Source organism: Tamandua tetradactyla, chromosome 8 (assembly GCF_023851605.1).
Source record: "Tamandua tetradactyla isolate mTamTet1 chromosome 8, mTamTet1.pri, whole genome shotgun sequence".
In the NCBI taxonomy this organism is placed as follows: domain Eukaryota; kingdom Metazoa; phylum Chordata; class Mammalia; order Pilosa; family Myrmecophagidae; genus Tamandua; species Tamandua tetradactyla.
The window spans coordinates 89,733,927-89,761,776 of NC_135334.1; the positions used below are offsets into that span (position 1 = coordinate 89,733,927).

A 27,850-nucleotide genomic window follows, 5' to 3' on the forward strand; every position below is an offset into this window, starting at 1 on the left:
GACTGAAGGATATGGCTTGGATGGGATATCCTTCCCAAGGTCAAATGGGCTTGTTTACACTGTTTCCTAGAATAAATTTACTACCTAGTTACAGGCAGGGCTGAAAACCTGCAGGCCCTATCTTCTGGGGATCTGCCTCCATAAAACTTGCGGCACATAGAGGAACACAAGATATTTACCCCCTATAATCAGGCTGACTCACAAAGAGAACAAAAAGAAGAATTAAACTGAACATCCTAGTCATTCTTCCAGATTCACTAAATCAGATAACTCATATCTTCTCCTGGAGGAAGAATGAACAAGGGGTGGGGAGAGAGACAGGGGTACTACTCGAGTGATTTTCAGATTTAAGTGGGCATCAGAATCACCTGCCTTATTAAATCACAGATCATTAGATCTGGGGCAGGGCCTGATCATTTGTGTTTTGTAACCAGTTCTCCAGTGGTGCTGAAGCGATTGATTTACGGACCATTCTTTGAGGACCCACCACTCTAAGGAAATCTCTTCACATGGAAGCCTAAGAAGTGAGAGCAGGTGTTCCCCTTGATGGTCGGGACTTGACTGGTTACTGTGACAGAAACCCAACTGAAATTGAAATGAAAAAGGGTATTTATTGGTTCACATAAGGAAACGATATAACAGCAGATCTTCCAAATACACCACTTGTATTAGAGTCGTTAACACAGAGATATGCTTTTTTGGGGAACCCAAATCAAGACATACACACTCTTTTGAAATATAATCTTGCAATAGCTAATAAAATAGCAAATTCACATGCTCTTTAACTTAAATCTAACTCTAAGAACTTATTCAACTGGTGAATTCACACATGTGCCAAATAGCATATGTAAGGCTATTCACTGAAGCAACGTATATAACAGAAGGAGACTGACACTATTTAAATGCCTATTAGAGGACTAGACAAATAAATTAATGAAGGTAACTCCTAAATGACATACTATACAGCCAAAATAAAAAAAAGATTGAAGATTTTCTACTGATTTGGAACAATCTTCAAAATTTATTGAATGGAAAAAAAAAACCCAAGATGTAAAAAAAGTATGTATAATACACTACCATTTGTGTAAAAAGAAAAGCATATATAAATATATTTTTTTGCTCTATTCATACAGACTCCAGATCTGAGACTTACAAACCCTCTCTCATTCTGGATCTTGCTTTTCCTCCCTTGGCTTCTTTCCCTTTGACTCTTCACTTCTTTTTGTTTCCTGCTTTAGTCTCTAGTTCAGCTTTTCTGTCTCTGTTTCAGTTGTTCTCTTTCTTTTTGTTTCTCTTTCAATTGTCTAAGGTTCTTTCTCTCTTCATTTTACTCACATTTCTCTCAATAACAAGCCCCAGCCTCCCCGGGAGATTTTCTTTGCATTACTAAAACCCCAAACAAAAAAACACCCAAGGGCCTGGCTTATTCACAAGAGCATATGAATCTAAAAGCCAATGTGATAATTCAGATTCATATTTTTATACCATACACAAAAATATATCTCAGATGGATTAAGGAGTTAAATATATCCAAAGCAAATCACAGAAAAACTGGAAGGAAATTGAATTCACTATTTATCAGATCTTTGCAGAATGATAACTTTTAAGGCACCAAAGCAAAAGAAGAAATCACAAAGGAAAAGATGAACAGATTTTACTGCACAGAAATGTGAAGCTACTGTGCAAAGAAAAGTAACAAGATAAAAATAAAAAAGAAAAATAGACTAGGAAAATGTTTGGCGCATGCATCAAAGAATGAATATCTAAATCATATGAAGTTCATATCTTAAAAAGAAAAATTAAAGCTTGATTAAACAGATATTTCCCATAAATAGAAATATATTTACATGCCAACATAAGGGGAAATGTTCAGCTTCTTATTTTTATGCATTTGCAAATTAAAACATTATTAGGAACCATTTCCTTACCAGTATACTAGCAAAAATTAAAGCAATGATAATACCCAATGCTTGCGGTGACATAAATTTACAAAAGTACTTTCAGAGAGCTATTTGGCAATAATTATCAATAAACTAAAATATTTGTACCTTTGTCCCTTAATTTCATTCCAAGGAATTTATCTTAAGGCAGAAGATTTCAAACGTGCTCCTTGCAATCCCACAAGTTCTGCAGAATTGTCTCCGGAGCTGCTAGAATGGTTATTCATTAGCCAGCAACTAACCCTAACTATTTTAAGCAAAAAGGCATATACACTTGGAAAACACAGAGGCTCACAGAATCGGTGGGATGAGGTTCCAAAAACAGACAAGACATGAGAATTTCAGAGAGCTGGACAGCTGGAACCACCACACAGCTCTTAGAGCACGAACAGTCAAGTGTGTATGTGGCACTGCTGCTGAGAAGAAAATGACCCACACTATCACATATTCAAAGACATAGGAAGGAATGTCTGATAGGCTGGACCTAAATCATATGCCTCAGTTTCTGCAAGGAAGCAGGATGTAGGGGAGAAAATGTGAGTCATGTGGTGGGAACCCCCACATCTACACACATATGTGAGTCCACCAGATGGAAGACTCAGGTTCTAGCTGGAAGATAATATGGATGCTGCACAGCTGAAAAGCAGGAAATATCTACGACTGGGTGACATGGTACTGACCACATAAAGCTCTAAGCCCCCTCTCCTACCTCACCTAGAGCATCTCCACTTTCATTAGCTTTTCCAAATGGGCTTCCAGGCAAGGTTTTGTTTGAAGGAATATTTCTGCAGCTTCAACACACTTGTTAAGCCCTTATGGCAAACATCGTTGGATTACAAACTCTGTTCTTTCCTGGTCCCTCTAACAAGAGAGACTGGAAAGAGACTTGTTTTTCTAGCCTCCCTTAAGAGTAGTGGTGTGCTTGTAACACAATGCCGGCCAAATGAGACATAAGTCTGTATCTACTGGGGGTGATTCTGGGATGATGAAAAAAAAAGGCAGACTTGAATAGCATTACGTTTTCCTCCTTTCTGCCTTGAATACTTGTGTTACGATTGGAGCTTCAGTAGCCATTTTGAAAAAGGCCAAGAGAATCAAAGCCTACAGCCACTCACCTCTAAATGTCTTGTTACATGAGAAAATAACTCACTATTTTTAAAGCCATTAAGTTTTCTGTTTCTTGAAACTAAAAGCATTCCTACTGACACATCCCTAAGAGAAAAGTCCAAAGAAGTAAAAATATATATCAATAAAGTTGCTCATTACAGAATTTTCCAACCAGTTAAAAATGAACAAAATCTGAATATCTAACTATAGGAGATTACTTAAATAACTTTATCCACTGGATAAACAATTATGCTGAAATTAAGCTGGGTAATTATGAAGTCTTTATGACTTAATGAAGCTTAAGACATAACAATAATTAGAACACTAGAATACATAATTATATATATATTATTGGTCTGTGCATAAAAGCCCAGCACCTGCCATGGCTATTGTCCCTTTTGAAAGAATTGAACCATCCAAAGCATCTGCTGAGCAACCACGTTCTGTACCATGGGGTGCCATGCACCCCTCTTCTTTATATGGCTGACCAGCTGAGGGGTACACAGCTGATCCAGAGTGGCCACTCTGGAGCTGACCAAAATCCTGTAAGATGCTCTGCTACAAAACACTCTGCCCAAACAGGAGTGAACTGAGCCAATCCCATTCTCACTCTTTGGAATATGAATTGGGAAATACCAAGAAAAGGAGGCAAATCACAGCAGAAGCCGAAACTTAAAGACTACATAGATCCCCGGGTCAGGCAAGTGCCATAAGGAGCTGTGAACACGGGTTACAAGGAAAGAGAAAACGTTAGGCTGGGAAGAGATGCAGAGTAAAAGGTGACGAAGTCAGCCAGGTGAACTGAGAAAAAGAGGAAGACAGAGAGATTTAAAAGCACAGAGGGTAGCTAACTTGGGAAAATGGCAGGACATTAGAGTGAAGGTCATAAAGTCCTGCGGTCGAGTTCTAGAGAGCCACCTCAGAGCCAGAGGATGTCTTGGGTCCAGCCCAGACGGCCTAGTTAGCCTCTGGCTCCTTTTGCTGGATTTCTGCAGAACTCTCTTCAAGCTTCTCTTTTTGCTACATGGTTTCAATTAGACCCTGTAGCCAGAGTGAGTATGTGTTTCTGGGAACTGTAACAGTGTAACACAACTATTTAAAAATTCCCTTTGTATATGGACAGGGGCTGGACGGATCTGATTTGTCAGAAAAGATAGTTTGAGGACGAGCTTTCTTTTGGGAAATTCATGTTTGCCGCTCTAATGTTGTTTTTGCATTAAATAAAAATTATGCTTTAAAACCACTGTAGAACTCCCAGGGCAATACTGTTTGACCCTGCAATTCTACTTCCAATAATTTATTTTAAAATTATAATCAGATAAAGTGCATGCAAATGTAAGTTCTTGTTATAAAAGGAAAAAAAAAAAACAACCGAAACCACTTTAATGCCAAAAAAACAGAGTATTGGTTAAATAAATTATGATATATCCGTGTAATGGAATGCTGTACAACCATTTAAAGCACACTGGAGAAGAATAATGGCTGGGACAGAAAAATGTTCATGATTTACTGCTAGGCAAAACAAAACAAAAAGAAACCCTACAAAGTAACTATAATTTAATCTTCCCTCCCCCACATTTTTTTTTTTTGGTAGAGAAAAAAATGTATACTATTACAGATTAAAAAAATACTGGAAGGGTAGTATTTTAACATTTTAAACATTTTAAATGTTAACATTTAAACATTTTAACAGTGGTCCTTCTTGGGTTGGAAGGAAGGGGTGATTAGAAGAGATTCCTTTCCCCTTTATTCTGGTTTTTCTTTTTCACCTGAGAATTTTTACTTTGAATGTCTTATATATGTAAATAAGTGGGTGGGGAGAGAAGGATTTTCTTTTTTCCTTCTTCTTAAAGGAAAAAAATGTATATATACTGAGTAGGGAAAACATACTCTGCCACTGTTCCCCAAATGTCCTCGTCCCAGTGCATGGGGAAATCAGGAGCACGGGCTGAATCCAAGGCTTCTGCTCTCGGTGCAAAGTGCACACAGTTACAGAAAGGACAGGGGACTGGGAGACTGCAGCGGAGGCTGGACAGATCTGAAGAACCGCTCGCGGGCTGACCGCCCCATTCCCCGGTGAGCCCAGGCCGGCCGCGGGCTCCGCCTTTCGATGGGCGACTCTGGAAGGGGCATTTGAGCTGCAGTGCGCCGGGGCAGTGAGGGGGCAGCCGGGTGCCGCCAGCTGCGCTGACAAGGGGTGATGACAGGCGATGTGCACGCGGGTGCGGGGCTCCAAGCCTGTGAAAAGTCCCGGCAGCGAGGCGGAAGCGGCTCCGTGAGGGGCTCGCCTGGCCGGGCCCGCTGCGTGCTGGGCTGACCGCTCCGACCGAGCCCGCGTGCCACCGCCGAGGAGCCATAACTGAAGTGAGTGCATTTGCTGGAAGGGCGCCCTGGCAGCCAGCCCCCGACGCCCGCTGGCCAGTGAGTAATGCCAGGGTAATGAGGCCAGGCGGGGATCATGTGGTTCAAGCCGAGGAGCCCTTGGCATTCCTCGAGGCCTTCACTTCCCCCCACCATTTCCACGCGGGGTGGGCGGTGGGGAGGGGGGGGGGGTACTGTCCGTCTTGTTTGTAAAAGACAAAAACAAATAAATTATGGTGACGCCAAAGGAGAATGGAAATTGGAGCCCGAGGACCCAGATTTGATTCTCAACCTTGAGAGCATGAGCAGGTCATCGTGCTGCTCCCTGCCTCAGTTTCCCCATCTGTGGGAGAATGATACTATCTACCCCAACAGATGGCTACGAGGCTTAGTAATGAAGGCAGAAGTGATAAGAGACAGGATATGTGAAAACTGCTATGTAAATTGTGAAGGACTAGACTGATGTTGTCCTTATTCATCAGTTGTATACTTTTAGGTCCTAACAGTTCCCTAGTTTTAAGTGTTTTTATATATTTTTTTGGAAAAGGATGAAATGTGACCTCCATCACACAGCATCCCCCCCCCCCAAAAAAAAGCAGGAAGGAAATCAAGTCCAAAGCAAAGAAGAGCATAAATCTATCAATATAACGATTGATAAAATTTCCGAGATTGGGTTTGTAATTTATTTCTGAGTTTCACAACACAGAAGGTGTAATAGGAACCATGATCGGATATGTTATCTTTACTGGAAAAGAAGATCAGGAGGAGGAGAAAGTTAGGTGGGTAAGTGTCCTCAGAGGAAATGGAATGTTCTCTAAATCCACATTTCCCAAATATGAATCATTTACATACCACTCTCATGAGTTTTACTGTATCTATATGCATGCCACCTTTACTTTAAGCTACTATTTTTTCTTTAAAAGTCTAACAGAAGTTGTTTCTTAAGGAAAAAATATCATTTCTTTAAGTGCTTGTTATATATTTTCCCTAGAATGCTAAAAATACAGTCATGGCCTGTGCCCACAACACCCCACTAACGTCCCCCAGTCTGATTCTCAGAGGGGCTGAGCTGATACAATTTGGGTCACTTCCCAGAACCACCTTGAGGTCTCACCTTGTCTCTTTTTCCAGATTATGATTATAGATTATGAACTCCAGCAGCGGGAAGAGCCACATTTTAGGAAGTGGGTTTGAAATAGTAGCTGCCCAAGCCGTTGTACAGACCTCATCTCAGCGAGTAGGTGGTGAATAAGTTTTGGACAAACTGCACAGGATAAGGAGAAGTGACCAGAGAAGGAAGAAAGTTACCAGGGCTAGAACATCAGGCAAAATGTGGCTCCTGGGGTGCCATTTGTGCCCTGAAGGAAGGCATTCTGCAGGAGAGGTAGCCAGGGATCCCCACCTCCCATTCCCTCCCACCTTATTCTCCACCCTCCACCCCCACCTGAGGCTAAATCAGCCAGAAAAATGGAGGTTCCTGGAGTAGCTCCCTTTCACGATTTGTCCACCTAAGGGGGATGTCTGATTGTAATATGTCCTATGGTGCTATAGGAGCTGGCAGAGCCCCACCTGAGCCCCAAGAAAAAAGTTATAAATCATTCAGGGGCTGCAAGGTCATAGCCTGAATCTCAGAGCACTCCTACCTCACCCTCACCTTAAACCAATGAGCAGTGCTGCCTTGGACCAGCAAATATAATCTGCAGACCCACCAGGTGTTAAACCCTAATACACATTCCAAGTAGGGGAGGGAGGGAGGGAACAGAGACCCCACAGAGCCTGGAATTATTCTGCCAGTACACCTGAGGTAGACATGGGACCGGCCTTTCTGGCTCCTCTTGGCTTCTGCCAGTTGTTCCCATTTGGGAGACCGTGGACCTGAAGGTACGTACCCTGGATTAGGAGTCAGGAAGCTAGAGTTCTGCTCTGTCTCTGTGTGATGTTGGGCAAGTCACTTTGCCACTCTGAGCTTCAGTTTCCTCCTCTACACAATTATTTTTCCTTAATTCTTGTCCTGTTGCAAGAATTAGGAAATTTTGGATCTGAAGTCAGACAGACCTGGTTTCTAGCCAAGTTCTTCCCAAAGGAACTCAGAGTTCGGTGGGGACGCAGACACATAAGCAAAGATTTACAATAAAGACTGACACGAAAGCAAAAATCTTGCTTCTTAATCAAGCCAACACTGTAAGTGGCAGCTTAAGGACTAGAATGCAGGGCTCAGACTCCAATACAGAGACCTATCAAGCAGGTAATCATACAAATAATTAATTCAATGGTCAATCATGTAAATATAGCAGGTGCTACAAAGTAGAGGATGCTATGAGAACCCAAAACAGATCTGTGGGGCCCAGGGCCCAGGATTCCCCTCCGTATTGAGAGCAGATCATTGCACATAGCTGCCTACATGACCAGGACACACATTAAAGGTCATCAGACCTCCTCATGGGGGAAAGAATGTACAAAATGGTATTGTAAACAAGCATTGAAACTCCCCTCGCCTGATCGCTGCTGATAACAAACCTTCAAATCCATGTGTCACAAGACCCAGCTGAAACTCTGTTGTCACACCCTGTGAAATTTCTTTGTCCTGAACCCTTATAAACCACCCTCTGGCACTCCCCACCCTTTCGTTTGCAGAGCGCTAACCTGCATTTTCTATGGCCGGAGCCACTGTGGAAGATCTTCTCCTGTTCGTAAGTCCTAATAAAATTCTTGTCTAACACTGTGCCTCAGGGGTCCTTTGGTCTTTGGGCTGCCCAGACCGAAGCCTGCCAAGAGGTGGGTTGGAACAAGATCATAACAAGACTTATAAGCCATGTTAAAGATTTCGGACAATCTCCAGAGAGCAATAGAAAATCATTTAAGCAAAAGAGTGATTTGTGTTGTAGTGTGAATATTGGATCAGAAGGACATGAAAGTGGAGGCGTGGCTCTTTTCCCGTTACTGCGGCGCTAAGGACCATGAGCAGCCAAGTGTCTCACGACGCCCTCTACGAGGCAGTGCGGGAAGCCCTGCATGGGAACGAGCGCGAGCACCAGCAGGTTTTGGCCATGGTCAAGCTGCAGATCAGCTTGAAGAACTATGACCCTCAGAAGGACACACATTTCTCCACCACCATCAGGCTTAAGTCTGCTCCCTAACCCAAGTACTTTGTGTGTGTCCTGGGGGACCAGCAGCACCGTCCTGAGGCCGAGGCTGTGGATATCCCCCATACAGACATCGACAAGCTGAGGAAGCTCAACAAAATTAAGAAGCTGGTCAAGAAATTGGCCAAGAAGTATGAGGCCTTTTTGGTCTCGGAGTCCCTGATCAAACAGATTCCATGAACCCTGCACCCAGGCCTGAATAAGTCTGGCAGGTCCCTTCCCTGCTGAACCACAATGAGAACATGGCCAGAGTTGATGAGGTGAAGTCCACAAGCAAGTTCCAGATGAAGAAGGTGCTGTGTCTAGGTGTCTAGCTGTGGCTGTTGGCCACGTGAAGGTGACAGACAATGAATTTGTGTACAGCATCCACCTGGCTGTCAGCTTCCTGGTATCACTGCTCGAAATGAATTGGCAGAATGCCCAGGCTTTATATATCAAGAGCACCATGGGCAAGCCCCAGCACCTGTACTAATGCACAATTCAATAAACCCTAGGGCCACCAAAAAAAAAAGTGGAGGCATGGAGGTTTGTTAGGAGGCCCTTGCAATAATCCAGACAAAAGATGGTAATGTTTGAGTTAGGGTAATGGGGAGACTAGATCAAGGGGGATAAAACCATCAGGATTCAGTGACGGAGTAGATGTAAAAAAATGGAAGGAAAGGGTGATGTTAAAGATGATCTCCATGTTTTTGAAATGAACAATGGGATGAATGATGTGTCATTTACTGAGATTTGTGACTAGAAGAGGAGAGTTTTGGGGAAAGAATATATTTAATTTAACTTTGGGCATATTAGGTTTTTTTAGTCATGGTTGTTGGCTTGGTAAGTTTGGTTTGGGCAGACTAAGTTTACCTGTGAGATTGAGTAAGCAGTTGAATAGATGGGCCTCTCAGTCAAAGAGCATTGGACTTGGGAGTCAAGTCCATAAGGTAACTAAAGCCACAGTGGACACCTGGGAGAGGTGGCCCGCCCGATCCTGAAGCAGAGTAGGGAGTAGATAAAACACAGGCTTTGGAATGACACCCATTCATTTCAGTCTGCCCTTTACCACCCCTCAACTGACCTTGAGTAAGTACTTATCTCTGAGTATAAGATTCCTCATCTGTAAAATGGAAATAATGCTTTCTAACTCACAGAACTATCTTGATAATTATGTTTATTATAATTAGCAGTTCAAAAGACTCTTGTCTATGTGGGGATGTTGCAGACAAGCACCTTGCACTATATCTTATAAGGTTGGTGTGAAGTCTACCATCAATACAATGTATTTGAACAAAATGATATATCTAAAGCATTCAGGGTGGTGCGACAGTGGCTCCGTGGCAAAATTCTCACCTGCCATGCCGGAAACCCACGTTTGATTTCCTGTGCCTGCCCATGCAAAAATAATAATAATAATAATATAATAAAATAAAAATAAAGCATTCAACATAGTAGAGAGACATTATGGCATAGGTTTCAGCAGATATTTTTAAGGAAGACAAACCTGAGTTCAAGCCTGGGCTTACAACACTTTCTAGCCACATATCTGTGGACAATTATTTAACTGAGTTTTCTCTGAAAAAATTGCAAGATCAATGGAATTAGCCTCCTAAGATCATTGTATGGATTGAATGAGATAATGATGTAAAGAGCCTGGCACTTATCATTTGCTCAAAAATGAAAATTCTTCTTCTTCTTAATTCAGTGTCTGGCATGCAGTGAGTATGTATGTCATGTTTGTTCCGTTCCCTCCTCCTCACCCCTCCTCCACCCTGCACAGGTCCATCTGCACACATTTTAGGTGCTCAAGCCTTACTCAATGACTGTTCACAGAGGAATCAGAATTCTCTAAGTTCTAATGCCTCACACACCCCCAAGTCAGCCCTCTCCACAGCAATCTATTCTCCTCCTTCATTCGACAAGAACAACAGATAATACGGGACATTGTCATGTTGTTCTCAAGTACCAGCTCCTCTCCCTTCACTGGGAAGGGAAGAGACAGAGGCTCTAGGCCATATGCTCACATCATCAGCTGTGTCTCCATGACGACCAGCCCAGCATAACAAGATGTTTCAACAGAGATGAGCTGTGACACCCAGCTCTCCACAGAGAATGTAGCTGACTAGCGATTATTATATTCCTTGAACTGACCTAAGGACTAAAACAGGCTGGATATGGTTCTGAGTGATGGAGAAGTTCGTATTTGCCTAAGCAGGAGGCTGAATTTGGGAATGCATTTAACTAGCCATTGTAGCAGTAACTGCTTTGGCTGTAGTGAGTCAAAAGAAATCAAAAGTAAAACAACAGTTCTCTTCCAAATGCCACAACACAAGAAGCTACCCATTGCTATGTGAGCACATTACTATGTGGGGATTCAGCCTTAATTCTTCCTAGGAGTGTCATAGGAGACTCCATTTTAATAAAAGCTCTATTTAAAAAAAATAATAAACCTACTGTCAAAGTATACGGTGATTTCAGTGGCAAGTAACGGGAAATCCAACTAAAGTAGCTAAAATAATTAGGACATTTATTATCTTATACTCCCGATAATTCCCAATAAGGTAAGAGGTATCAGAACTGAATAATTCAGTGGCTCAGGGATATTATCAGGATCCAAGTGCTTTCAATCTTTCTGCTCTGCTGTCCTTGGCATATATGCAATATCTCCCCTCATGGTTAAAAGATGACCAAACAAACTCTGCAGATAAATCACTACCCTCCTCCTACGTGGGACATGATCCCCAGGGATGAGCCTGACCCTGGCATCGTGGGATCGACAATGCCTTCTTGTCCAAACGGAGGAAGAAAAATGAAACAAAATAAAGTTTCCTAGCTAAGAGATTTCAAATAGAATTGAGAGGTCATTCTGGAGGTTATTCGTGCTAACGTCAACCAGATATTTCAAGTTCTACAGTATGCCAAGCCCCAGCCAAAAGTGCTCACGAAAATATCCTGGAGTCTATCTAAGACTCTATAAAATTTTACCTATTAAGTTTATTATTTCAGAAACTTAAAGCCTCCAGATGACTCCTATGCCTGATAAGCGCTGAAACCCAGAGGTACCTGTCTCTCTAAGAATATCCACCAGTTTTATTCCTCTACCCATAATATTGATACCCCTTTTCAACACAAAGATGTTAGAATGGTCATTGCCCAGATATCCCTGAAGATTGAGAGAATGATCAGATGAGAGGGAGGAGTTGAAACTTAGAAGTAAAGAGTTAACAAATTATAACTACTGACTCACTATATAGTTAGTTCTTTTTAGTTTCTAGTGTATTAAAATAGCCGGAAGGAAATATCTGAAATCGTTGAACTATAATCCAGTAGTGTTGATCTGTGATAATGATGTACAATTTCATGTGATAGTAAACCTTGTTACTGACACCCCCTTTATCCAGTGTTTGGGTAGATGAGTAATAAAGACGTGCAGAAAGAAAGAAAGAAAAGATGGCCAAAGCATTTCCAGGTGTCAGACATTTCGTTGCCAAAGAAGAGGGGCATCTGCTCCTATTCAATGCTTTTTGTTAGAGGAAAACCACTCCCAATCCCTTCCCTGGCAACTTCCTAAAAGGTCCCTTTAGTCAGAACCAGGGACCAGAGTCATATCTTCATCATGGATTCGGGGTCAAATATTTGGATTTTATCCTGAAGGAAATGGGGAGTCGTAAAACAATTTTAAATCAAGTGATGGAGTCATAGATTGCTGTTTCCAGTAGATCAACTAGAGTATAATATGGAGGATGAAATGAAGTAAGGGAAGTTGAGAAATGGGGAGACCTGTAAGCAGACTGTTGCCAAATCCATACGAGAGATGATGAGGTCTGAATTAAGGTAGTGATTATGAGAATTGGGGGTGGGGGTTAGGGAGGCACAATGAAAGGAATGGAGATGTTGTCATTGGCAATAGACTCAGGGATTGCTTGGCTAGAATTAAGTGTCTAGTTCTTGTATCTGAGAAAGAGTCTTGTCACAAACTGAACTGGAGAACATCACAAGAGCAAATTTGAAGAACTTGATGTTTGATTCGATAGTTTAAATACTGAGTTGAGAGACCACAGTACATCCGAGTAGGAGGACAATATAAGGCTGGAAGCTCAGGAATATGATAGGCAACTGGGAGTTGTCAGCATGTGAGGGATTGGTTAAAGCCAAAGGAATGAATGAGATCACTCAGAACAAGCAGGGAAGGGCGCCAAAGACAGAACTCTGGGTGAGCAGCATTTAAGGAATGGGCTGTGGAAGAGAATCCAGTGGGAAAAAAAAAGATAAATTCAGAGAAATCAGAGAGGTAGAAAGAAAAAGGAGAGAGAGTGGCATTCTAGAAGCCAAGGGAAGAGTATTTCAAAAGAGAATGGACCAGAGTGTTAAATGACAGGAGACACAAGAAAGATAAAGGAATGGCTTTGATATTAATGACTGATGAGAGCTGTTGAGGTGAGACCGTGGATGCAGAGAACTGTTTCTGGAAGTCTGATTGTGAAGAGGAGTAGAGAGAGAGACTGGAACAACTGGAGGCCAGTGAGGGAGGAGTCAATAAATGTGGAATGAATATGTTTGTAGGCTAAAGGGAGGAGCCCAGATCCAGAAACTTGCTATCGTTACCCTGCCTAAACCAGATAAAAAGCCAACTGGGGGGCAAAACTCCAAAAGCTAGAGTCCTCTCCTCCCCCAGGGCACACTCCAGAGGGCCCTTGGTGCTGGCTCCTCAGAAGGGGGAGGGGAGCTACCAGGTGTCCCCCAGCCACTCCTCCCACAATGACATTCATCCACAGGACCTTATTGTTTTTGGACGATACAAGGGAAAATCAATCATGGTTTCCACTTAATCCTGGCCTTCTGGGAATTATGCAAAACACCAGCTGTCTTTGGAAGCACCTTATTAGCGCTTTGGGGTGGCAATTTCATGGAAATGACTTTGAAGCAGAGTCAAGAGCTGGCTAGCAAGAAGCCATTTATACCCAGACATTTGTCTTCCACATCTTCCCTATCTCCAAAACAGCCCTGCCTCCTTTGGGGCCAGCCCAATTGTCCTCACGCCAGACACAAACTTTTAGGGGGGCCGCATCCTCACCCTTTCTGCCTCCTTCAGACTCAGAATGCCCTTTTCCCTGGCCAATCACTCAGTGTCCATCACAGTGGACAAAAAGTAGAGGACTCATCTTGGGAGGATCAAAGGCATATAACCTGGAGGAGACCAAGGAAAAACTGCCAGCAGTGCCCAGATCCCAACAGAGTCTAGAACACACAGCTCTTACCTTCACAGGTTCAGAAGGACACATATTGAGTATTGGTCCAGCACCTTTTCTATAGAAACTGCCTGCCCTACCCCAGGAATATCTCCTGGAAGCCATGTTTCTGCTGCATCATTCTATTATTCATCCCCATCATTGACTAGTTGGTCCAAGAGCTCTTCTCTGAATCTTTTTCATTCCAGAAGACCAGCACCTACCACTATGTGTAGTAGATAGTAGGTACTTGGTAAATATTTCTTGAATTGATTTTTCTATTTGTCTTTGCAGTCACCACACGGCACATGCTTTTTACTTTACCAGAAATGCTCTTCTTCCATCTTTATCATTTAGCCTCTTCTCCTTCAAAACTTACCCCAAACATCATCAACTCTTTAAAGCCTCCACTGATTCTTTACCTCCGGTCTTCATCTGTTCTGCAGCCTTCAGCGCACATATCTTGGAAGCAAAACTTTATACTCTGCAAATATTTGCTTGCTCATTTACTGTGTTGTATGCTTTCAATAAGATTCAGTCATGTTATAACATATCTCAACTTTTCAAGCTTTTTTATTACCAAATAATATGCCATTGTATGGATAAGCCACATTTTATTTATACATTCATCAGTTGATGAACATTTGAGCTGTTTCCATTTTCTGACGATTATGAATAATGCTGCTATAAACATTTGTGTACAAGTTTGAATGTGAAGGTGTGCTTTCATTTCTTTTAGGTAAATAACCAGGGGTAGTATTGTTGAATCATATGGTAACTCTATATTTAACCTTTTGAAAACTGCCAAACTGTATTCCAAAGTGGCTGCTCCATTTTATATTCCTGTCAGGAGCATATGAGAAATTCAGTTTCTCTATATCCTCATCAACAGTTGTTATTAACTGTCTTTTTAATTTGAGCCATCCTGTTGGGTGAGAAGTGGTATCATATTGTGACATTGTGGGGTCTTTTTTTTTTTTGGCTTCCTTGTTTTAAAAATTGAGATATATTATATATTCACATACATACAATCATCCAAAGTGTACATACAATTAGTGGGTCACAGTAATATAGCTGTGCATTCATCATCACAATAGGTTTTTGAACATTTTCATTATTCAAAAAAATTTTTAATAAAAATAAAGGTAAAAAAGAGGACCCAAAACATTCTATATCTCCCATCTCCCCTTACTGTTTATTTTTTGTCTTTTTTTTCTTACTCATTTGTCCATACGCTGGATAAAGAGAGTGTCAGTAACAAGCTTTTCACAATCACACAGACACACTTTAAAAGCTCTATAGTTACACATTGTGGTTTTGACTTGCATTTACGTGATAGCTAATGATGTTGAACATCTTTTCATGTGCGTATTGGCCTTCTGTATATCTTCTTTGGAGAAATGTCTATTCAGATCCTTTGCCCGTTTTTAAATTGGGTTGTCTTTTAATTATTGAGCTGTAAGCCTTCCTTATATACTGTGGAATTCAAGTCCCGGTATCAGATATATGATTTGGAATGAGAATCTCCCATTCTGTGGGTTGCCTTTTCACTTTCTTGATGATAATCTTGGAAGCATAAAAGTTGTAACTTTCGATGAGCCCCAATTTATCTATTGCTTCTTTTGTCTCTTTTCTTTTGGTATTGTATCTAAGGATCCTTTGCCTAGGAATCCTTTTTGTTTTGGTATTGTATCTAAGAGTCCTTATCTATTCCTTCTTTTGTCGCTTTTCCTTTGGTATTGTATCTAAGGATCCTTTGCTAATCCAAGCTCACAAAGATTTATTCCTGTGTTTTACATTTAGGTCTAAGATCCGTTTGGAATTAAAAGGATTTAATCTTAAATTCAGAGTCAATCTCATCTCTGCCCCTGCCCCATCCTTAGGCTTACATTGAGGCCCTCATGGCTTAAAGTAGATGGAGAGGGTGAAATAAATCTAGTTCTAAGGCAACTCTACCCTGTAATAAAAGGAAGACTTTTTCCCTCAATAGTGATGTTGCCTTTCAAAATGACAGAGTTCAATTAGTGTCACAGTCTCCATTTATTTATTCTGTTCACAAAAGTAGCGTGACTTATTTGATTCATAAATTTGGGGAAAGGCTGGATATGTTTGATTCAGAGCCTCCTTTTGTTTTCTTTTTTGCCCTTTTGATAGATCCTGCCCCCATAAAGCTAGAGTTCTCCCCCTCCTACTTTTCTGAGCAAGGCCCTATGTCAGGAGGCTGCCAGGGTCCAGGGCTAACCTTACTGGATGGTGGAGTCTCCCTAATTTTGGAGTTCACTTTAGCAGACTTATTTGACTCTTACTTTAAGCTGTATGCCCCTATTTAGCCTTTATCTAAAAAAGATGATATTTTGGTCACCATCTGTTCTAGTTTGCTAGCTGCCGGAAGGCAATATACCAGAAACAGAGTGGCTTTTTAAAAAGGGGAATTTAATAAGTTGCTAGTTTACAGTTCTAAGGCTGAGAAAATGTCCCAATTACAACAAGTCTATAGAAATGTCCAATCAAAGGCATCCATCCAAGGAAAGATTCCTCAGTTCAAGAAGGCCGATGAAGTTCAGGGTTTCTCTCCCAAGTGAGAAGGCACATGGCGAACACAGTCAGGTTTTCTCTCTCATCTGGAAGGGCACATGGCGAACACGGTGTCATCTGCTAGCTTTCTCTCCTGGTTTCTGTTTCATGAAGCTCCCCGGGAGGCATTTTCCTTCTTCATCTCTAAAGGTTGCTGGCTCATAGACTCTCTGCTTCAGGGTGCTACAGCATTCTCTGCTCTCTCCGAATCTCCCTCTTTCTCCAAAATGTTTCATTTATAGGACTCCAGAAACTTATCAAGATCCGCCCAAATGGGTGGAGACATGTCGTCACCTAATTCAATTTAACAACCACTCTTGATTAAATCACATCTCCAGGGAGATGATCTGATTACAGATTCAAACATACAGTATTGAATAGGGATTATTCTGCCTTTATGAAATGCGATTTAGATTAAAACATGGCTTTTCTAAGGGACATACATCCTTTCAAACCAGCACACCATCTATCTATGTTATTTTTTGTCTGATTTCTCAGTTTGTTTAGAGCCCAAGCAGTGAGAGGGATATTGTGAGCCTTATCAGAGACTCCAAAGCCCTCTTACCCTCTTTAAGCCTAGCTTCTGTAGTTCATTAGGGTGGGAAAGAAAGAAAAAGACAAGTATCCCAATTGGACTGGCCTTCCTCTGCCTGTTGTTGTTGCTTCTTTTTCTCTGACTGACAGTGGCTGGTCACTGATGACCTCTTCAGAGCAGATTTCCAATAGTGGGCTCCCTGTTGAACCCATAGGAGAGCTTATCGAGGAACTTGGAGAAACCTCCCCACTACAGAGTTATCTGATGTATCAGTCAGAGTCTAGGTAGGGAACAGATGCCACATGCAAGAGAGTCACTGAAGAGACTGTACACCAAGGAATAGAACAGATTAAGGGCACCAATTGCCAAAGCACCTTAAGAAAGTTAGTGGGGGGCCTTTACCACTTCTAGGCTGGAAGGGGCAAGGGGAGGAAGTAATTAAACTCATGGAGAGATGTGATATGGTAAAGGGACCACCCGAAGGCGAAGGCGGCGGCCATAAGACCATGAATGCAGACACTGTAAAACCATAGTCTGACAAGGGAGGGAATGGGGGACAAGAAGTGGGTAATAAATACCTTTCTATCCTCCCATCCTCTGATCTGCCAGTGTTTCCTACGGCTCAAATGCATGGGAAGTCAGAGAGCAAGGGAGCCTCATGATACAGTGCATAGAAGTAAACCTCTCAGGGCACAGAGCAGGACTAGGAAGGGTGGAGAATGGAGCTGGAGGGGCAAGTGGATAAAAATGAGGAGCACATAGGGGAGTGCAAGGGTAGTTCAGTGGTAGAATTCTCATGTGCCATGTGGGAGACCCAGGTTCAATTCCCAGCCCATGTACTTCCCAAAGACAAACAAAAGAAAAAAACGAACAACAAAAACAAAAAATTCAACAAGTGATACTGCAATAACGGGATACTCACATGGAAAAAGACTGAAATGTGACCCCCGCCACACAGCAGACAAAAAAAGAAAAGAAAGAAAGAAAATATGAGCACATCTGCCATGAGGGATGAATGGGTCTCTAGCTCTGCTCCCCTACAATCCCTCAGTACTGCTACAGAGGAATATCAGGATGATATTCAGAGTACTGCTGTAAAAGTTGCTTATGTTATATAAATTCTGATTAAGCAGTAACTGTGTCATCCAGCTGTCATTATTTTGAATATCATCCTGAATATATTTTTTAATAAAAATATTTTTAATGAGCTATCTTCACGTACCGTATGGCCCATCCAAAGTACAAAATCAGTGACTCAAAATATCATCACATAGTTGTGTATACTCACCATGATCATTTTTAGAACATTTGCATCACTCCAGGAAAAGAAATGAAAAGAAAAAACCCATATATCCTATACCCTTTAACCCTCCCTTTCATTGACCACTAGTATTGCAATCTACCCAATTTTTAAGTCCTTATCCTTCCCCCACTATTTATTTATTTTTTGTGCTTATTTTTTTAACTTATTTGTCCATACCCTGGATAAAGGAAGCGTCAGCCACAACATTTCCACAATCACATGTCACATTGTAAGAGCTATATAGTTATACAATCATCTTCACGAATCATGGCTACTGGAATACAGTTCAACAGTTTCAGGTACTTCCCTTTAACCACTCTAATATGCCATTAACTAAAAAGGGATATCAACATAATGCATAAGAGTAATCTCAGGATAATTTCTCAACTCTGTTTGAAATCTCTCAACCACTGAAACTTTAGTTTGACTCATTTCTCTATTCCTCCTTTTGGTCAAGAAGATTTCCTCAGTCCCATGATGCTGGGTCCTGGCTCATCCTGGGAGTTCTGTCCCATGTTGCCAGGGAGATTTACACCCCTGGGAGTCATGTTCCACGTAGTGAGGAGGGTAGTGAGTTCACGTGCAGAGTTGGCGTAGTGAGAGAGGCTACATCTGAGCAGCAAAAGGGGTTCTCTGGTGGTGACTCCTAGGCCAATTTTTAGTAAGCTTAGCCTATTTCTTTGCAGGAATAAGTTTCATAGGGGCAAACCCCAAAATCGAGGGTTCAGTTTATTGATTTGTTTGTCCCCACTGCTTATGAGAATATCAGGAATTCTCCAAATTTCCTTTCTCCACCACCCCCCAAGGGGACTTTACAAATACTTCTTTATTCACTGCCCAGATTGCTCTGGGATATATCAGGACATCACACTAACCTGGACAAACCAACAAAATCTCAAGCCCTATTCAAGATTCTATGTATGGTGTTCAAATAAACTGATTATACAAGTTAAATTAGATAATGCACTACCCAAAATGTAAATTTTGCACCAAATAAACATCTCTTCCTTTGGTCTTACATGAGAATTGAAGTTTTAAGATATAGACCACATCATCTTTTACCCAGTATCCTGATTTACGTTAGTCCTATCCACATCAGCTTCATTCTTATCTCAAGTTGAAGTCTGATAACTTTTTCAACTTTTTACACAGTTGCTGTGTGAGGTAATGCTGACTTTCATAGCTTCAGAGCTCTAACTCTGAGTCTCAGATGTCATACAAATACCTGAAATTCCAACCCTGAGTATATTTAATAACTTCTTACTGCTGGGTCTCCTGCTTGGCAGGTAGCCCCCTCTTGGGTAGGAGAACAACCAGAAGCCTAAAGCTCCATCCTCTCTGTGACCCTTAGAGAACTCAGAAATTTTCAGCTCCAAGCAATGGATATGTGAGCTATTCCACTGACCCACCTCTCTCTGGCCTGCCTTCTCCTCCCAATGTTCTCCTCTTCTGCTCAGACACTGGAGATAGTTCAGTAATCTACTGTCTAAGCCGATGTCTAGCTGGGAAATCGAATGCTGGTCTCCCCTTCTTGCAGACGGCCCTAACTCCTACCAGTGATTCTTTTGGAGCTCACCCTCCACCTCAGGATTTGGCTTCAGGTAGAGAAGAAAGCTCTGACTGGCGGTGAAGAAATGTTACAGTTTCGACAAGACCAGTTACCCTTGAGAAATCTCCTGCAGCTGGACCAGTTTTCAGCCTGTTTGTAAATTCAGGGGAAGATTGAAGGGCAGGGGGTGAGGGTGGGGGAGGTCGTCTGTTCTTTTTAAAGGGTGAGTAATTTAGTTTTTATTGTTTCAGCTATGGGCCGTGGTGTCAGTTGAAGGGCAACAGGAAAAGAACCATCAACATCCTGTTAAAAAAATAATTCCTGCTCTTAGCAAAAAAAATTTAAATACCATAAATATAGATGTAATACAGAAAGTACAAAGCCCCCACAATCTCATTCTCTGTAAAAACACAATGTTGCAACTTTGATATATATTCTTCTAGATTTTTTTCCAATGCATATATTGATTTTAAAGAAGGGAATACTTATAGTGTACATACTATTTTATAACTTTCTTTTTTCACTCAACTAGATATCCATAAGGTTTCTCATTGTCAGAGATTAGAGTTACAAATGAAAAAAAGAAGACTAGAATGTACTCTGCAGTAATGAATTAGAAATTGAGATATTGGTGGAAACTAATGACTATTGATATATAGGTGGATGTAGAAATAAATAAATAAATATATATTATATATATATATATATAATATCGTGTGGGTATATATACACACTACCACGTCCAGACATATGTATATATATATTCCCTAGTCTGCCCATTCTTAGGGTCTGGAAGCAGTTATATCCCACACACAGTGAGCACACCTAGCACTCCACTCTTAGTTTCTAAAAACCATTCTCCACTGAAAGAAACCAGGGATCTTTAGAAAAGTGGCTCATTCCAGGGCTTAGTCAGGAAAAGTACAAGATGATTCTAAAACATCTTTTTATGCCAGAGAAACTCAAAATGATGGGGACATATCAAAAGGACACAGATACGAGCTTGAGGGAACTCCTACTGGTCAAATCTGGAACAAATTGCCCATCAAAATAAAATGGAATCTATGCCACAGAAACCATGAGTACATACTGATATAAAGAAATAAATGAATAAACTGAGAGCTTGATAAGGAACAGAATATTTACATGGTTTCAAAATCTCTCCTCACAAACTACATATTAATTATAAAGGGAAATCAATAAACTTTTCAGTGGAGAGACCTGAAGACACAACTTTAATCATGCAATCAAAGCAAGCATCATTAGTAATGAGACAAATTGCAGTCATGCACCACTTGATAGGATGCAAGGAGAAGAACACATCAACATTTCTGTGATACATTCTTGTCAAAGACGCTGTGGTCAATTGAGTTGTATATCCAGTTTAGACATGTTCTTGGCCTGGGACCCAGAACATCACAGTCTTCTGGGACAAAGCATCAATCCTTGTTGATGCCCTGATTTTGGACTTCTCCTAGCCTCAAAATCGTGAACCAGTAAATCCCTGCTGCTTAAGCCAACCTATTGCATGGTATTTGTTTAAGCAGCAGGAAATTAAAAAAATGCACAACTGTATCTAATCATGAGGAAACATCAGACAAAACTAAATTAGGGACATTCTATAAAATAATGAAAATGTAATCTTCAAATGCGTCGAGATCATGAAAGTGAAGGAAAGACTGAAGAACTGTGTCAGAGTGAAAGAGACTAAAGATACATGACAACTAAATGCAACATGTGATTCTAAATTGGATTCCTTTGCTATAAAAGACCTTATAAGGACAATTGGTGAAACTTGAATGGAGCTTATAGATTGGATGGTTTTAACCTGTTAATGTCAATCTCCTAATTTTGATGATTGCATTGTGTTTATGTAGGAGAAGGTTCTTTTTAGGCAAAATGCTCAGGGATGATGGATTATCCTGTTGGTACATTATTCTCAAATAGTTCTGGAGGAAATATTCTTAGTACTAAACTTGTAACTTTTCAATGGGTTTGAGATTGTTTAAAAATTGACATTCTTCTAGAGGAAGAAGAGAATGTAGTACTAAAATGTTGATTGGAATCTGTGTATGGAGAGGACTTGTCTAGAGGGTTTCACTGTGGCTTGCTTAGTCAGAGAGCTGGCGTTTTCACTGCAGGCTCTCACCCCTGCCTTCCAAAGCACCCCATACCTCCGATTCCTGAGCTTTATTTGGGTCCTGCAGGGCAATTTGACTTGCTTCCATCAGTGTCCCCTTCTGCAAGTGCCTTCTGCCTTCGTTTGGTTTCCACTGCAAATAAATAAAGCCTGAAATAGGAACTGGGGTGCAGGTAGCTTATTTGGGAGATGATCCCAGGAAGCAACAGTGAGGGAGTAAAGAAAAGCAAATTAGAGGAAGAAGGACCAGCAAATGTAACAGTGAGTCATCGAGGTTGTCCCTGGGGCAGTGGGACTGATAAGTGTACTGCCTGCCTTGCACAACCGTGTGCTTGAAGCACTGGACATTGAAGCATTTATCTACTCTATCCAGACCCCCTTTGCTTAAGAGTTACCCTTACTCTTTTTCTACACTTAATATCCTTTTATGCACACTTAAGCCAACTAACTTTCACAATATCCAGAGAAATTTCAGGGCAAAAAGAAAATATACATGTCACATGTTTGAGGCAAGATGCTGGCAGTGTCTGCAAGTTTGAGCTGTGGCTGGAATCAGAGATGGGCTGCTGTGATATGCATGAAACACCAGAGGTATCTGCCTTAGCAGCTTTACTTTCCTCTACATTCTTAAGATAATTTGTCCATTTGCTTTCTCTGGCTTCAAATTTCTCCTAGTTTCATCAAAGATAGAGTTTGTGGGTTTTTTTATTAGTCTTGGTGGTGTGGGGTGATTTCTGAGTAAAGAAGGGGAGGAAGCGTCCACTAGCTGATGACTAACATAACACTTGCTTGTCATTTATTCAAAACGTGGTTGCACTGGGGTAAGTCACCCTTAACTCTGCCCCCAGCCCTTCTAAGTTATCTCATTTCTCAGGATTTCTTTGGCATTGCTGGTGAGTGAAGTGGGATTTTTCTCATCCCAGGCAAACCACAGATTGGATTCCTTCCATCCAAAAGATGAATCCAAAAAGAGAATGCAATTCAGGCTCCACAATTTTCACAGAAGCTCGTCAGCTTTGCTGCCTATCAGGCTTATATTTAAAGCTTATGGATATCTCTTTAGTCATCAAATGGATGCCACAAGCACTTGCCAAGAAGCAAAGCATAAAACTGAGCACAGACTACCTTCTTCCAAGAAGCACAGTTGAAACGAAAAATCTCAATTAAGAGAGCTATTGAGAAGGAAATGGGCTACTCTCAATACAATGTGTAGCAATTTACCGTATTATGATTAACTGTGAAATCAGTTTAATGCCTAGCCTCCTTCCACTATAAGTTCTATGAAGGTAGTAATGTATTTAAAACTGCTTCCTCAACACCTAATAAGTAGTTGATTTCCACAAATATTTGCAGAGTACATGCTTCAGTTGCAAATGACTGAATCCTTAACTGAAGTTTGCTTTAATTATGTAAACATACATAAGAGAAATTTTAGAGGTATGGTAGCTTCCCAGGTTGTTTGATTCAGCAACTCAATAATGTCACCAAGCATACAGGTTCTGTGCTCACTTTGGCAGCACATATACTAAAATTGAAATGATGCAGAGAAGATTAGCATGGCACCAGTGCAAGGATGATGCACAAATTCGTGAAGCGTTCTGTATTTTTTCAGAGCTAGAGTTCAGCAGCTATGAAAGTCAGCATTACCCCATATAGCAACTGTTACAAACACTGAGAAAGTGATCAGACTTCGGTTAGAGATATGAATGAAGCTGATTTGGGTAGGACTAAGGTAAATCAGACTAAAGGGTAAAAGACGATATTGACTGTATTTTAACTTCATCTTCTGTGGGAGACCAAAGGAAGAGATGTTTATTTGGTGCAAAATTTATATTTTCTGTATATACTAATTTAACTTGTGTGGTCAGTTTATCCGAACACCATAATTACCTGGAACCTTAAAGAAGAAGTGAGATCTTGTTGGTTTGTACAGATTGGGGTGATATCCTGATATATCCCAGAATAATCTGGGCAAAGGATTAAAAAGTATCTGTAAAGTCTCCTTGAGGGACTGGGGGAAAAGGTGGAAATATTAAACTTCCCCACCTGGGGATGACCTGATATTCTCACGAGTATTGGGGACTGCCGATTTGATGGGCCAAGCCTCAGTATTGGGGCTCGCCCTTATGAAATTTATTCCTGCAGAGGAGAAGCTAAGCTTACTTATGATTATGCCTAAGAGTCACCCCCAGAGAACCTCCTTTGTTGCTTAAATGTGTCCTCTCTAAGTCAACTCTGCAGGTGAACCCACTGCCCTACCCCCTTACGTGGGACATGATTTCCAGGGATGTAAATCTCCCTGGTACAGTGGGACATGACTTCCAGGGATGAGCCAAGCCCTGGCATCATGGGATTGAGAAAGACTTCTTGACCAAAAAGGGGAAGAGAAATGAAACAAAATAAAGTTTCAGTGACTGAGAGATTTCAAATAAAGTTGAGAGGTCATTCTGGAGGTTATTCTTATGCAGTGAATAGATATCCCTTTTCAGTTTTTGGTATATTGGAGTAGCTGGAAGGAAATATCTGAAATTGCTGAACTGTAATCCAATAGCCTCGATAATAGCACAATTATAAAAATGCACTTTCAATAATTGTAACAAATGTACCACACCAATGCAAGGTGTTAATAATAGGATGGTACACAGGATTTTCCTGTAAGCCCACATTTTTTCTAATAAAAAATTTTTTTAAAGGTTAAAAAAAAAACATAAAAGAACCAGGTTCTTTCCAGCTCTCTGTTATGCTGTCTTTATGGTGTTGACTTCATCTTCAAGCTGCAAGATGGCTGCAAGGGTCCCAGGTAACACACAAATCTAGACACAAAATCCAGAGGAAGCAGAGAGAGCATCTCTCTATTGCGCTTTCTTAGAAGCAAAACTTTTCCCAATTCCCTCAGCAGGAGTCTCAGCTCTCATTGGCCAGAATTGGGTCATTTGTATATTCCTGGAGTAATCACAGACAAGGGGAAAGACTGATTTGTCAAGCTTACACCTTGAAGCTGAGAACCGGCTCTGCTTCCCCTGACACGATAGCTGCATGGGGGAGAAGTGGACAGCTGAGCAAAATCTCGGTTCTGTTAAAATGGAAACTGGAGGTACCCAGAGTGTCCGCTGTGGGTTCGCACACCACGGGACTCTCCTCGGTACACTGCTATTCAACTCTGTAGCCTGGGCCAGACAACATTTTCTGTAAGAGATGTTGTGCTGTCCTCACTGCCCTCCCTTCTGATGTGAACTCCTCCTTTCCCCTTCCCCCCCAAAACATGAATGCTCTCTCTTTCTTGTTAACCAGCTCCCCAAGGAGTTTTGGGTCAGCCTCTTAGACAAGGCTTGTGTTTAACCTTGAGGTTTCTTACACTACTGTCAAGGACACTGTTATTGTCTTGATCGAAAGTCTTTATGTAAGAATGTGTGATGAATTTCTCCTTGAATTACCAGTTTGTATTTATGGACAAATATCCTCTCACCCAACAAGAACAGCTGCACAATCCATAACCATTCTCTCTTGCAGCAGTGAAACTTCGAGCTATGTAGAGTGTTAGTGCCCGCAGCGATCTCATTCCAGGCTCTTGGTACCATTAGTCTTCTCATTCCTCTAATATTGTGTCTAGTGTCTGTGTTTTAAATCTTTATATAATAAGTTGTTCCTTGAAGAGGAGAGACCAGAAGAAACTGGCCTTAACTTGACTACAGTCCCCCTGCTTCAGCAATTGATATCCCAGATTCCATATCTTAATTTGGTTCTCATTTGATATTTAAAGCCAACTGACCAGACATTGGAAATGCATTCCCGTGGATTACTGTGATTGCCTTTTGAGGACCATAAGGACAAAATATATTCCTGTGTGCTTCCCTGAAGGCAATGATCCTAGGAGGCGTTCAATCCGCAGACTGGGAATATGGTTTGGGGAGTTCCCCTTAGATCGGGGTGAGAGAAAATCTTCCTTCTCTCTGTGAGATGTAGGGCCAGTTAGTCTTGGGCTCGGAAGTGGGGGAAGCACCTGGAGAGCCCCTGGAGTGCTGAACATTGGCTCCTGCCATAGTGAAGCCAGGCCAGGAACACAGCAGAAAGGTGGATCAGGAGGGGATCCTGAAAAAGGATCTGAATTTGTGCAGCTGTTAGAAATTATAATTTATGATCCATCCTTTGCTTAATTCTTGAACCATCAGTTACTTCCCTTTAAACATCATGGGCTGGTCTCTGCTGGCCTATGGGAAACTGAAGGGAAGGTGCTATCTCACATTTGGGCCAGAGGAGCCCAGAGAGTAGTGTCCCTTACCGGAAGCCCAAACAGAGTTAGCAGTAGTTGCCAACGGAAGACAGTAGCTAAGCCCATGGAGCAACAACCTCAGGGCTCATTGCAGCAGAGGTGGTAGTGTGGCTGGATGGAGAGAAGGCCCAAATGAAAGAACAGAAAGGACTCTCCCTCCCTCTCTCCTCCTTTCTTCCCTCCATCCTGTCCTTCCTTCTTAATTGGCAATATATTCACATGGTCCTAAGTGAAAAAGTACAGAAAGTATACACTCCAGTCATGTAGTCAACCAACCCCCACCCCTTCCACCCCTGTTACTACTTTCTTCTTAATTCTTCCAAGGATTTCCTAATAATATGCATGCATATATATATTCTTTTTTCCTCTCTTCTATAAAAATGGTAGCATAGTCTATATACTGTCTTGTACCTTTTTTATTCATTTAACAATACACCTTGGAGATCTTTGCATAGCAGTAACACAAAGAACTTCCTCACTTTTAAAAAACAGATGGTATTCAATCATATGAGTATGGGATATTTTATTTAATCTTATATTTTTACCAACAATGCACATTTCATTTTCTATGTGGGTAAATATGTTTATTGCAGAAATTCCTAGAAGTGGAATTGTGCTGGATCAAAGGGTATGGGCATTTGTAACTTGGATATATGTTGCCAAATTGAGGAAGGACTTATTCTTGAACATATAAAATAGCAGCATTCCCAGAAATAACTGGGGTATACATGAAAATATTTTTTTATGGCAATTAACTGGTGGGGTTTAGTAGCTTGGGCCTAGTAATTTGGGTTAAGTTAAAAATCTCCTGAGTAGTGGTTTTTTATTATTATAATACTCCTTGTGGCAGAGACTTCCAATTGTGACCCCAAATCCATTCTCCTTCTCTTTCATTGTAACAGGGTTTAAGCTGGGCCAGTGGCCACCCATGTTTCTAGCTAGTTTGCTACTCTGTTATCATCAATGGGTTGTAAATAGAAGTGAAGGAAATGAGTTTCTCTCATTTGTTTAAAAACAAACATAGCTGGCCCTGGACTCCATCCCCTTCTTACAAGCTGAAACACATATGGGGTCTATGGCCCATCTCTGGTCACACCACTGAAGACCATGGCATTGGGGATGGCAGAACATGTGATGAGAGAGATTTGGATCTCTTAATGACTGTTGGATCGGGGGGGCTCTGCCACCCTGGCCTGCTCACCTTGGAGCTATCTTGTGAGAGAAAAATAAACTATTCTCTTTAATTCATGAAATTTGGGGCCTGTTCTAGTTTGCTAGCTGCTGGAATGCAGTACACCAGAAACAGAAGAGCTTTTTAAAAGGGGGAACTTATTAAGTTGCCAGGTAACAGTTCTAAAGCCATGAAAATCTCCAAATTAAAGCAAGTCTATGAAAAAATGTCCAAATTAAGGCACCATCAAGAGGTTACCTTCATTCAAGAAAGGCAGATGAAGTTCAGGGTTTCTCTCTCAACTGGAAAGGCACATGGCGAACATGGCAATGTCTGCTAGCATTATCTCCAGGTTTCTTGTTTCATGAAACGCCCTGGGGGCATTTTCCTTCTTCATCTCCAAGGGTTCCTGCTTGTGTGATCTCTCATGGTTCTTGTGACTCTCTCATCATTCTGAAGGTTTCTCCAAAATGCTTCCTCTTTTAAAGGATTTCAGTAAACTGATCAAGACCCACCTGGAATGAGTGGCATCACATCTCCATCTAAT

At 41.3% G+C, this 27,850-nt stretch overlaps 1 protein-coding gene, 1 non-coding gene and 1 pseudogene across 2 annotated transcripts in view; 2 read left to right on the forward strand and 1 right to left on the reverse strand.

The window, feature by feature from the left end:
- The window catches only part of RRAS2 (RAS related 2), a 137,171-nt gene extending 115,208 nt beyond the window's left edge, over window positions 1-21,963 (reverse strand). The window contains exon 1 of the mRNA XM_077114065.1: window positions 21,897-21,963. Coding sequence (XP_076970180.1) covers window positions 21,897-21,950 — 54 coding nt within the window. The 5' untranslated portion in view covers window positions 21,951-21,963. The remainder of the gene's footprint in view (window positions 1-21,896) is intronic.
- On the forward strand, window positions 8,366-9,023 carry LOC143643667 (large ribosomal subunit protein uL1 pseudogene; annotated as a pseudogene).
- Window positions 21,964-23,363: 1,400 nt separating the features above from the next.
- On the forward strand, window positions 23,364-23,470 carry LOC143645338 (U6 spliceosomal RNA). Its single transcript, XR_013157062.1, has one exon. It is a non-coding gene; the product is annotated as a U6 spliceosomal RNA (small nuclear RNA).
- The last annotated feature ends 4,380 nt before the right edge of the window (window positions 23,471-27,850 follow it).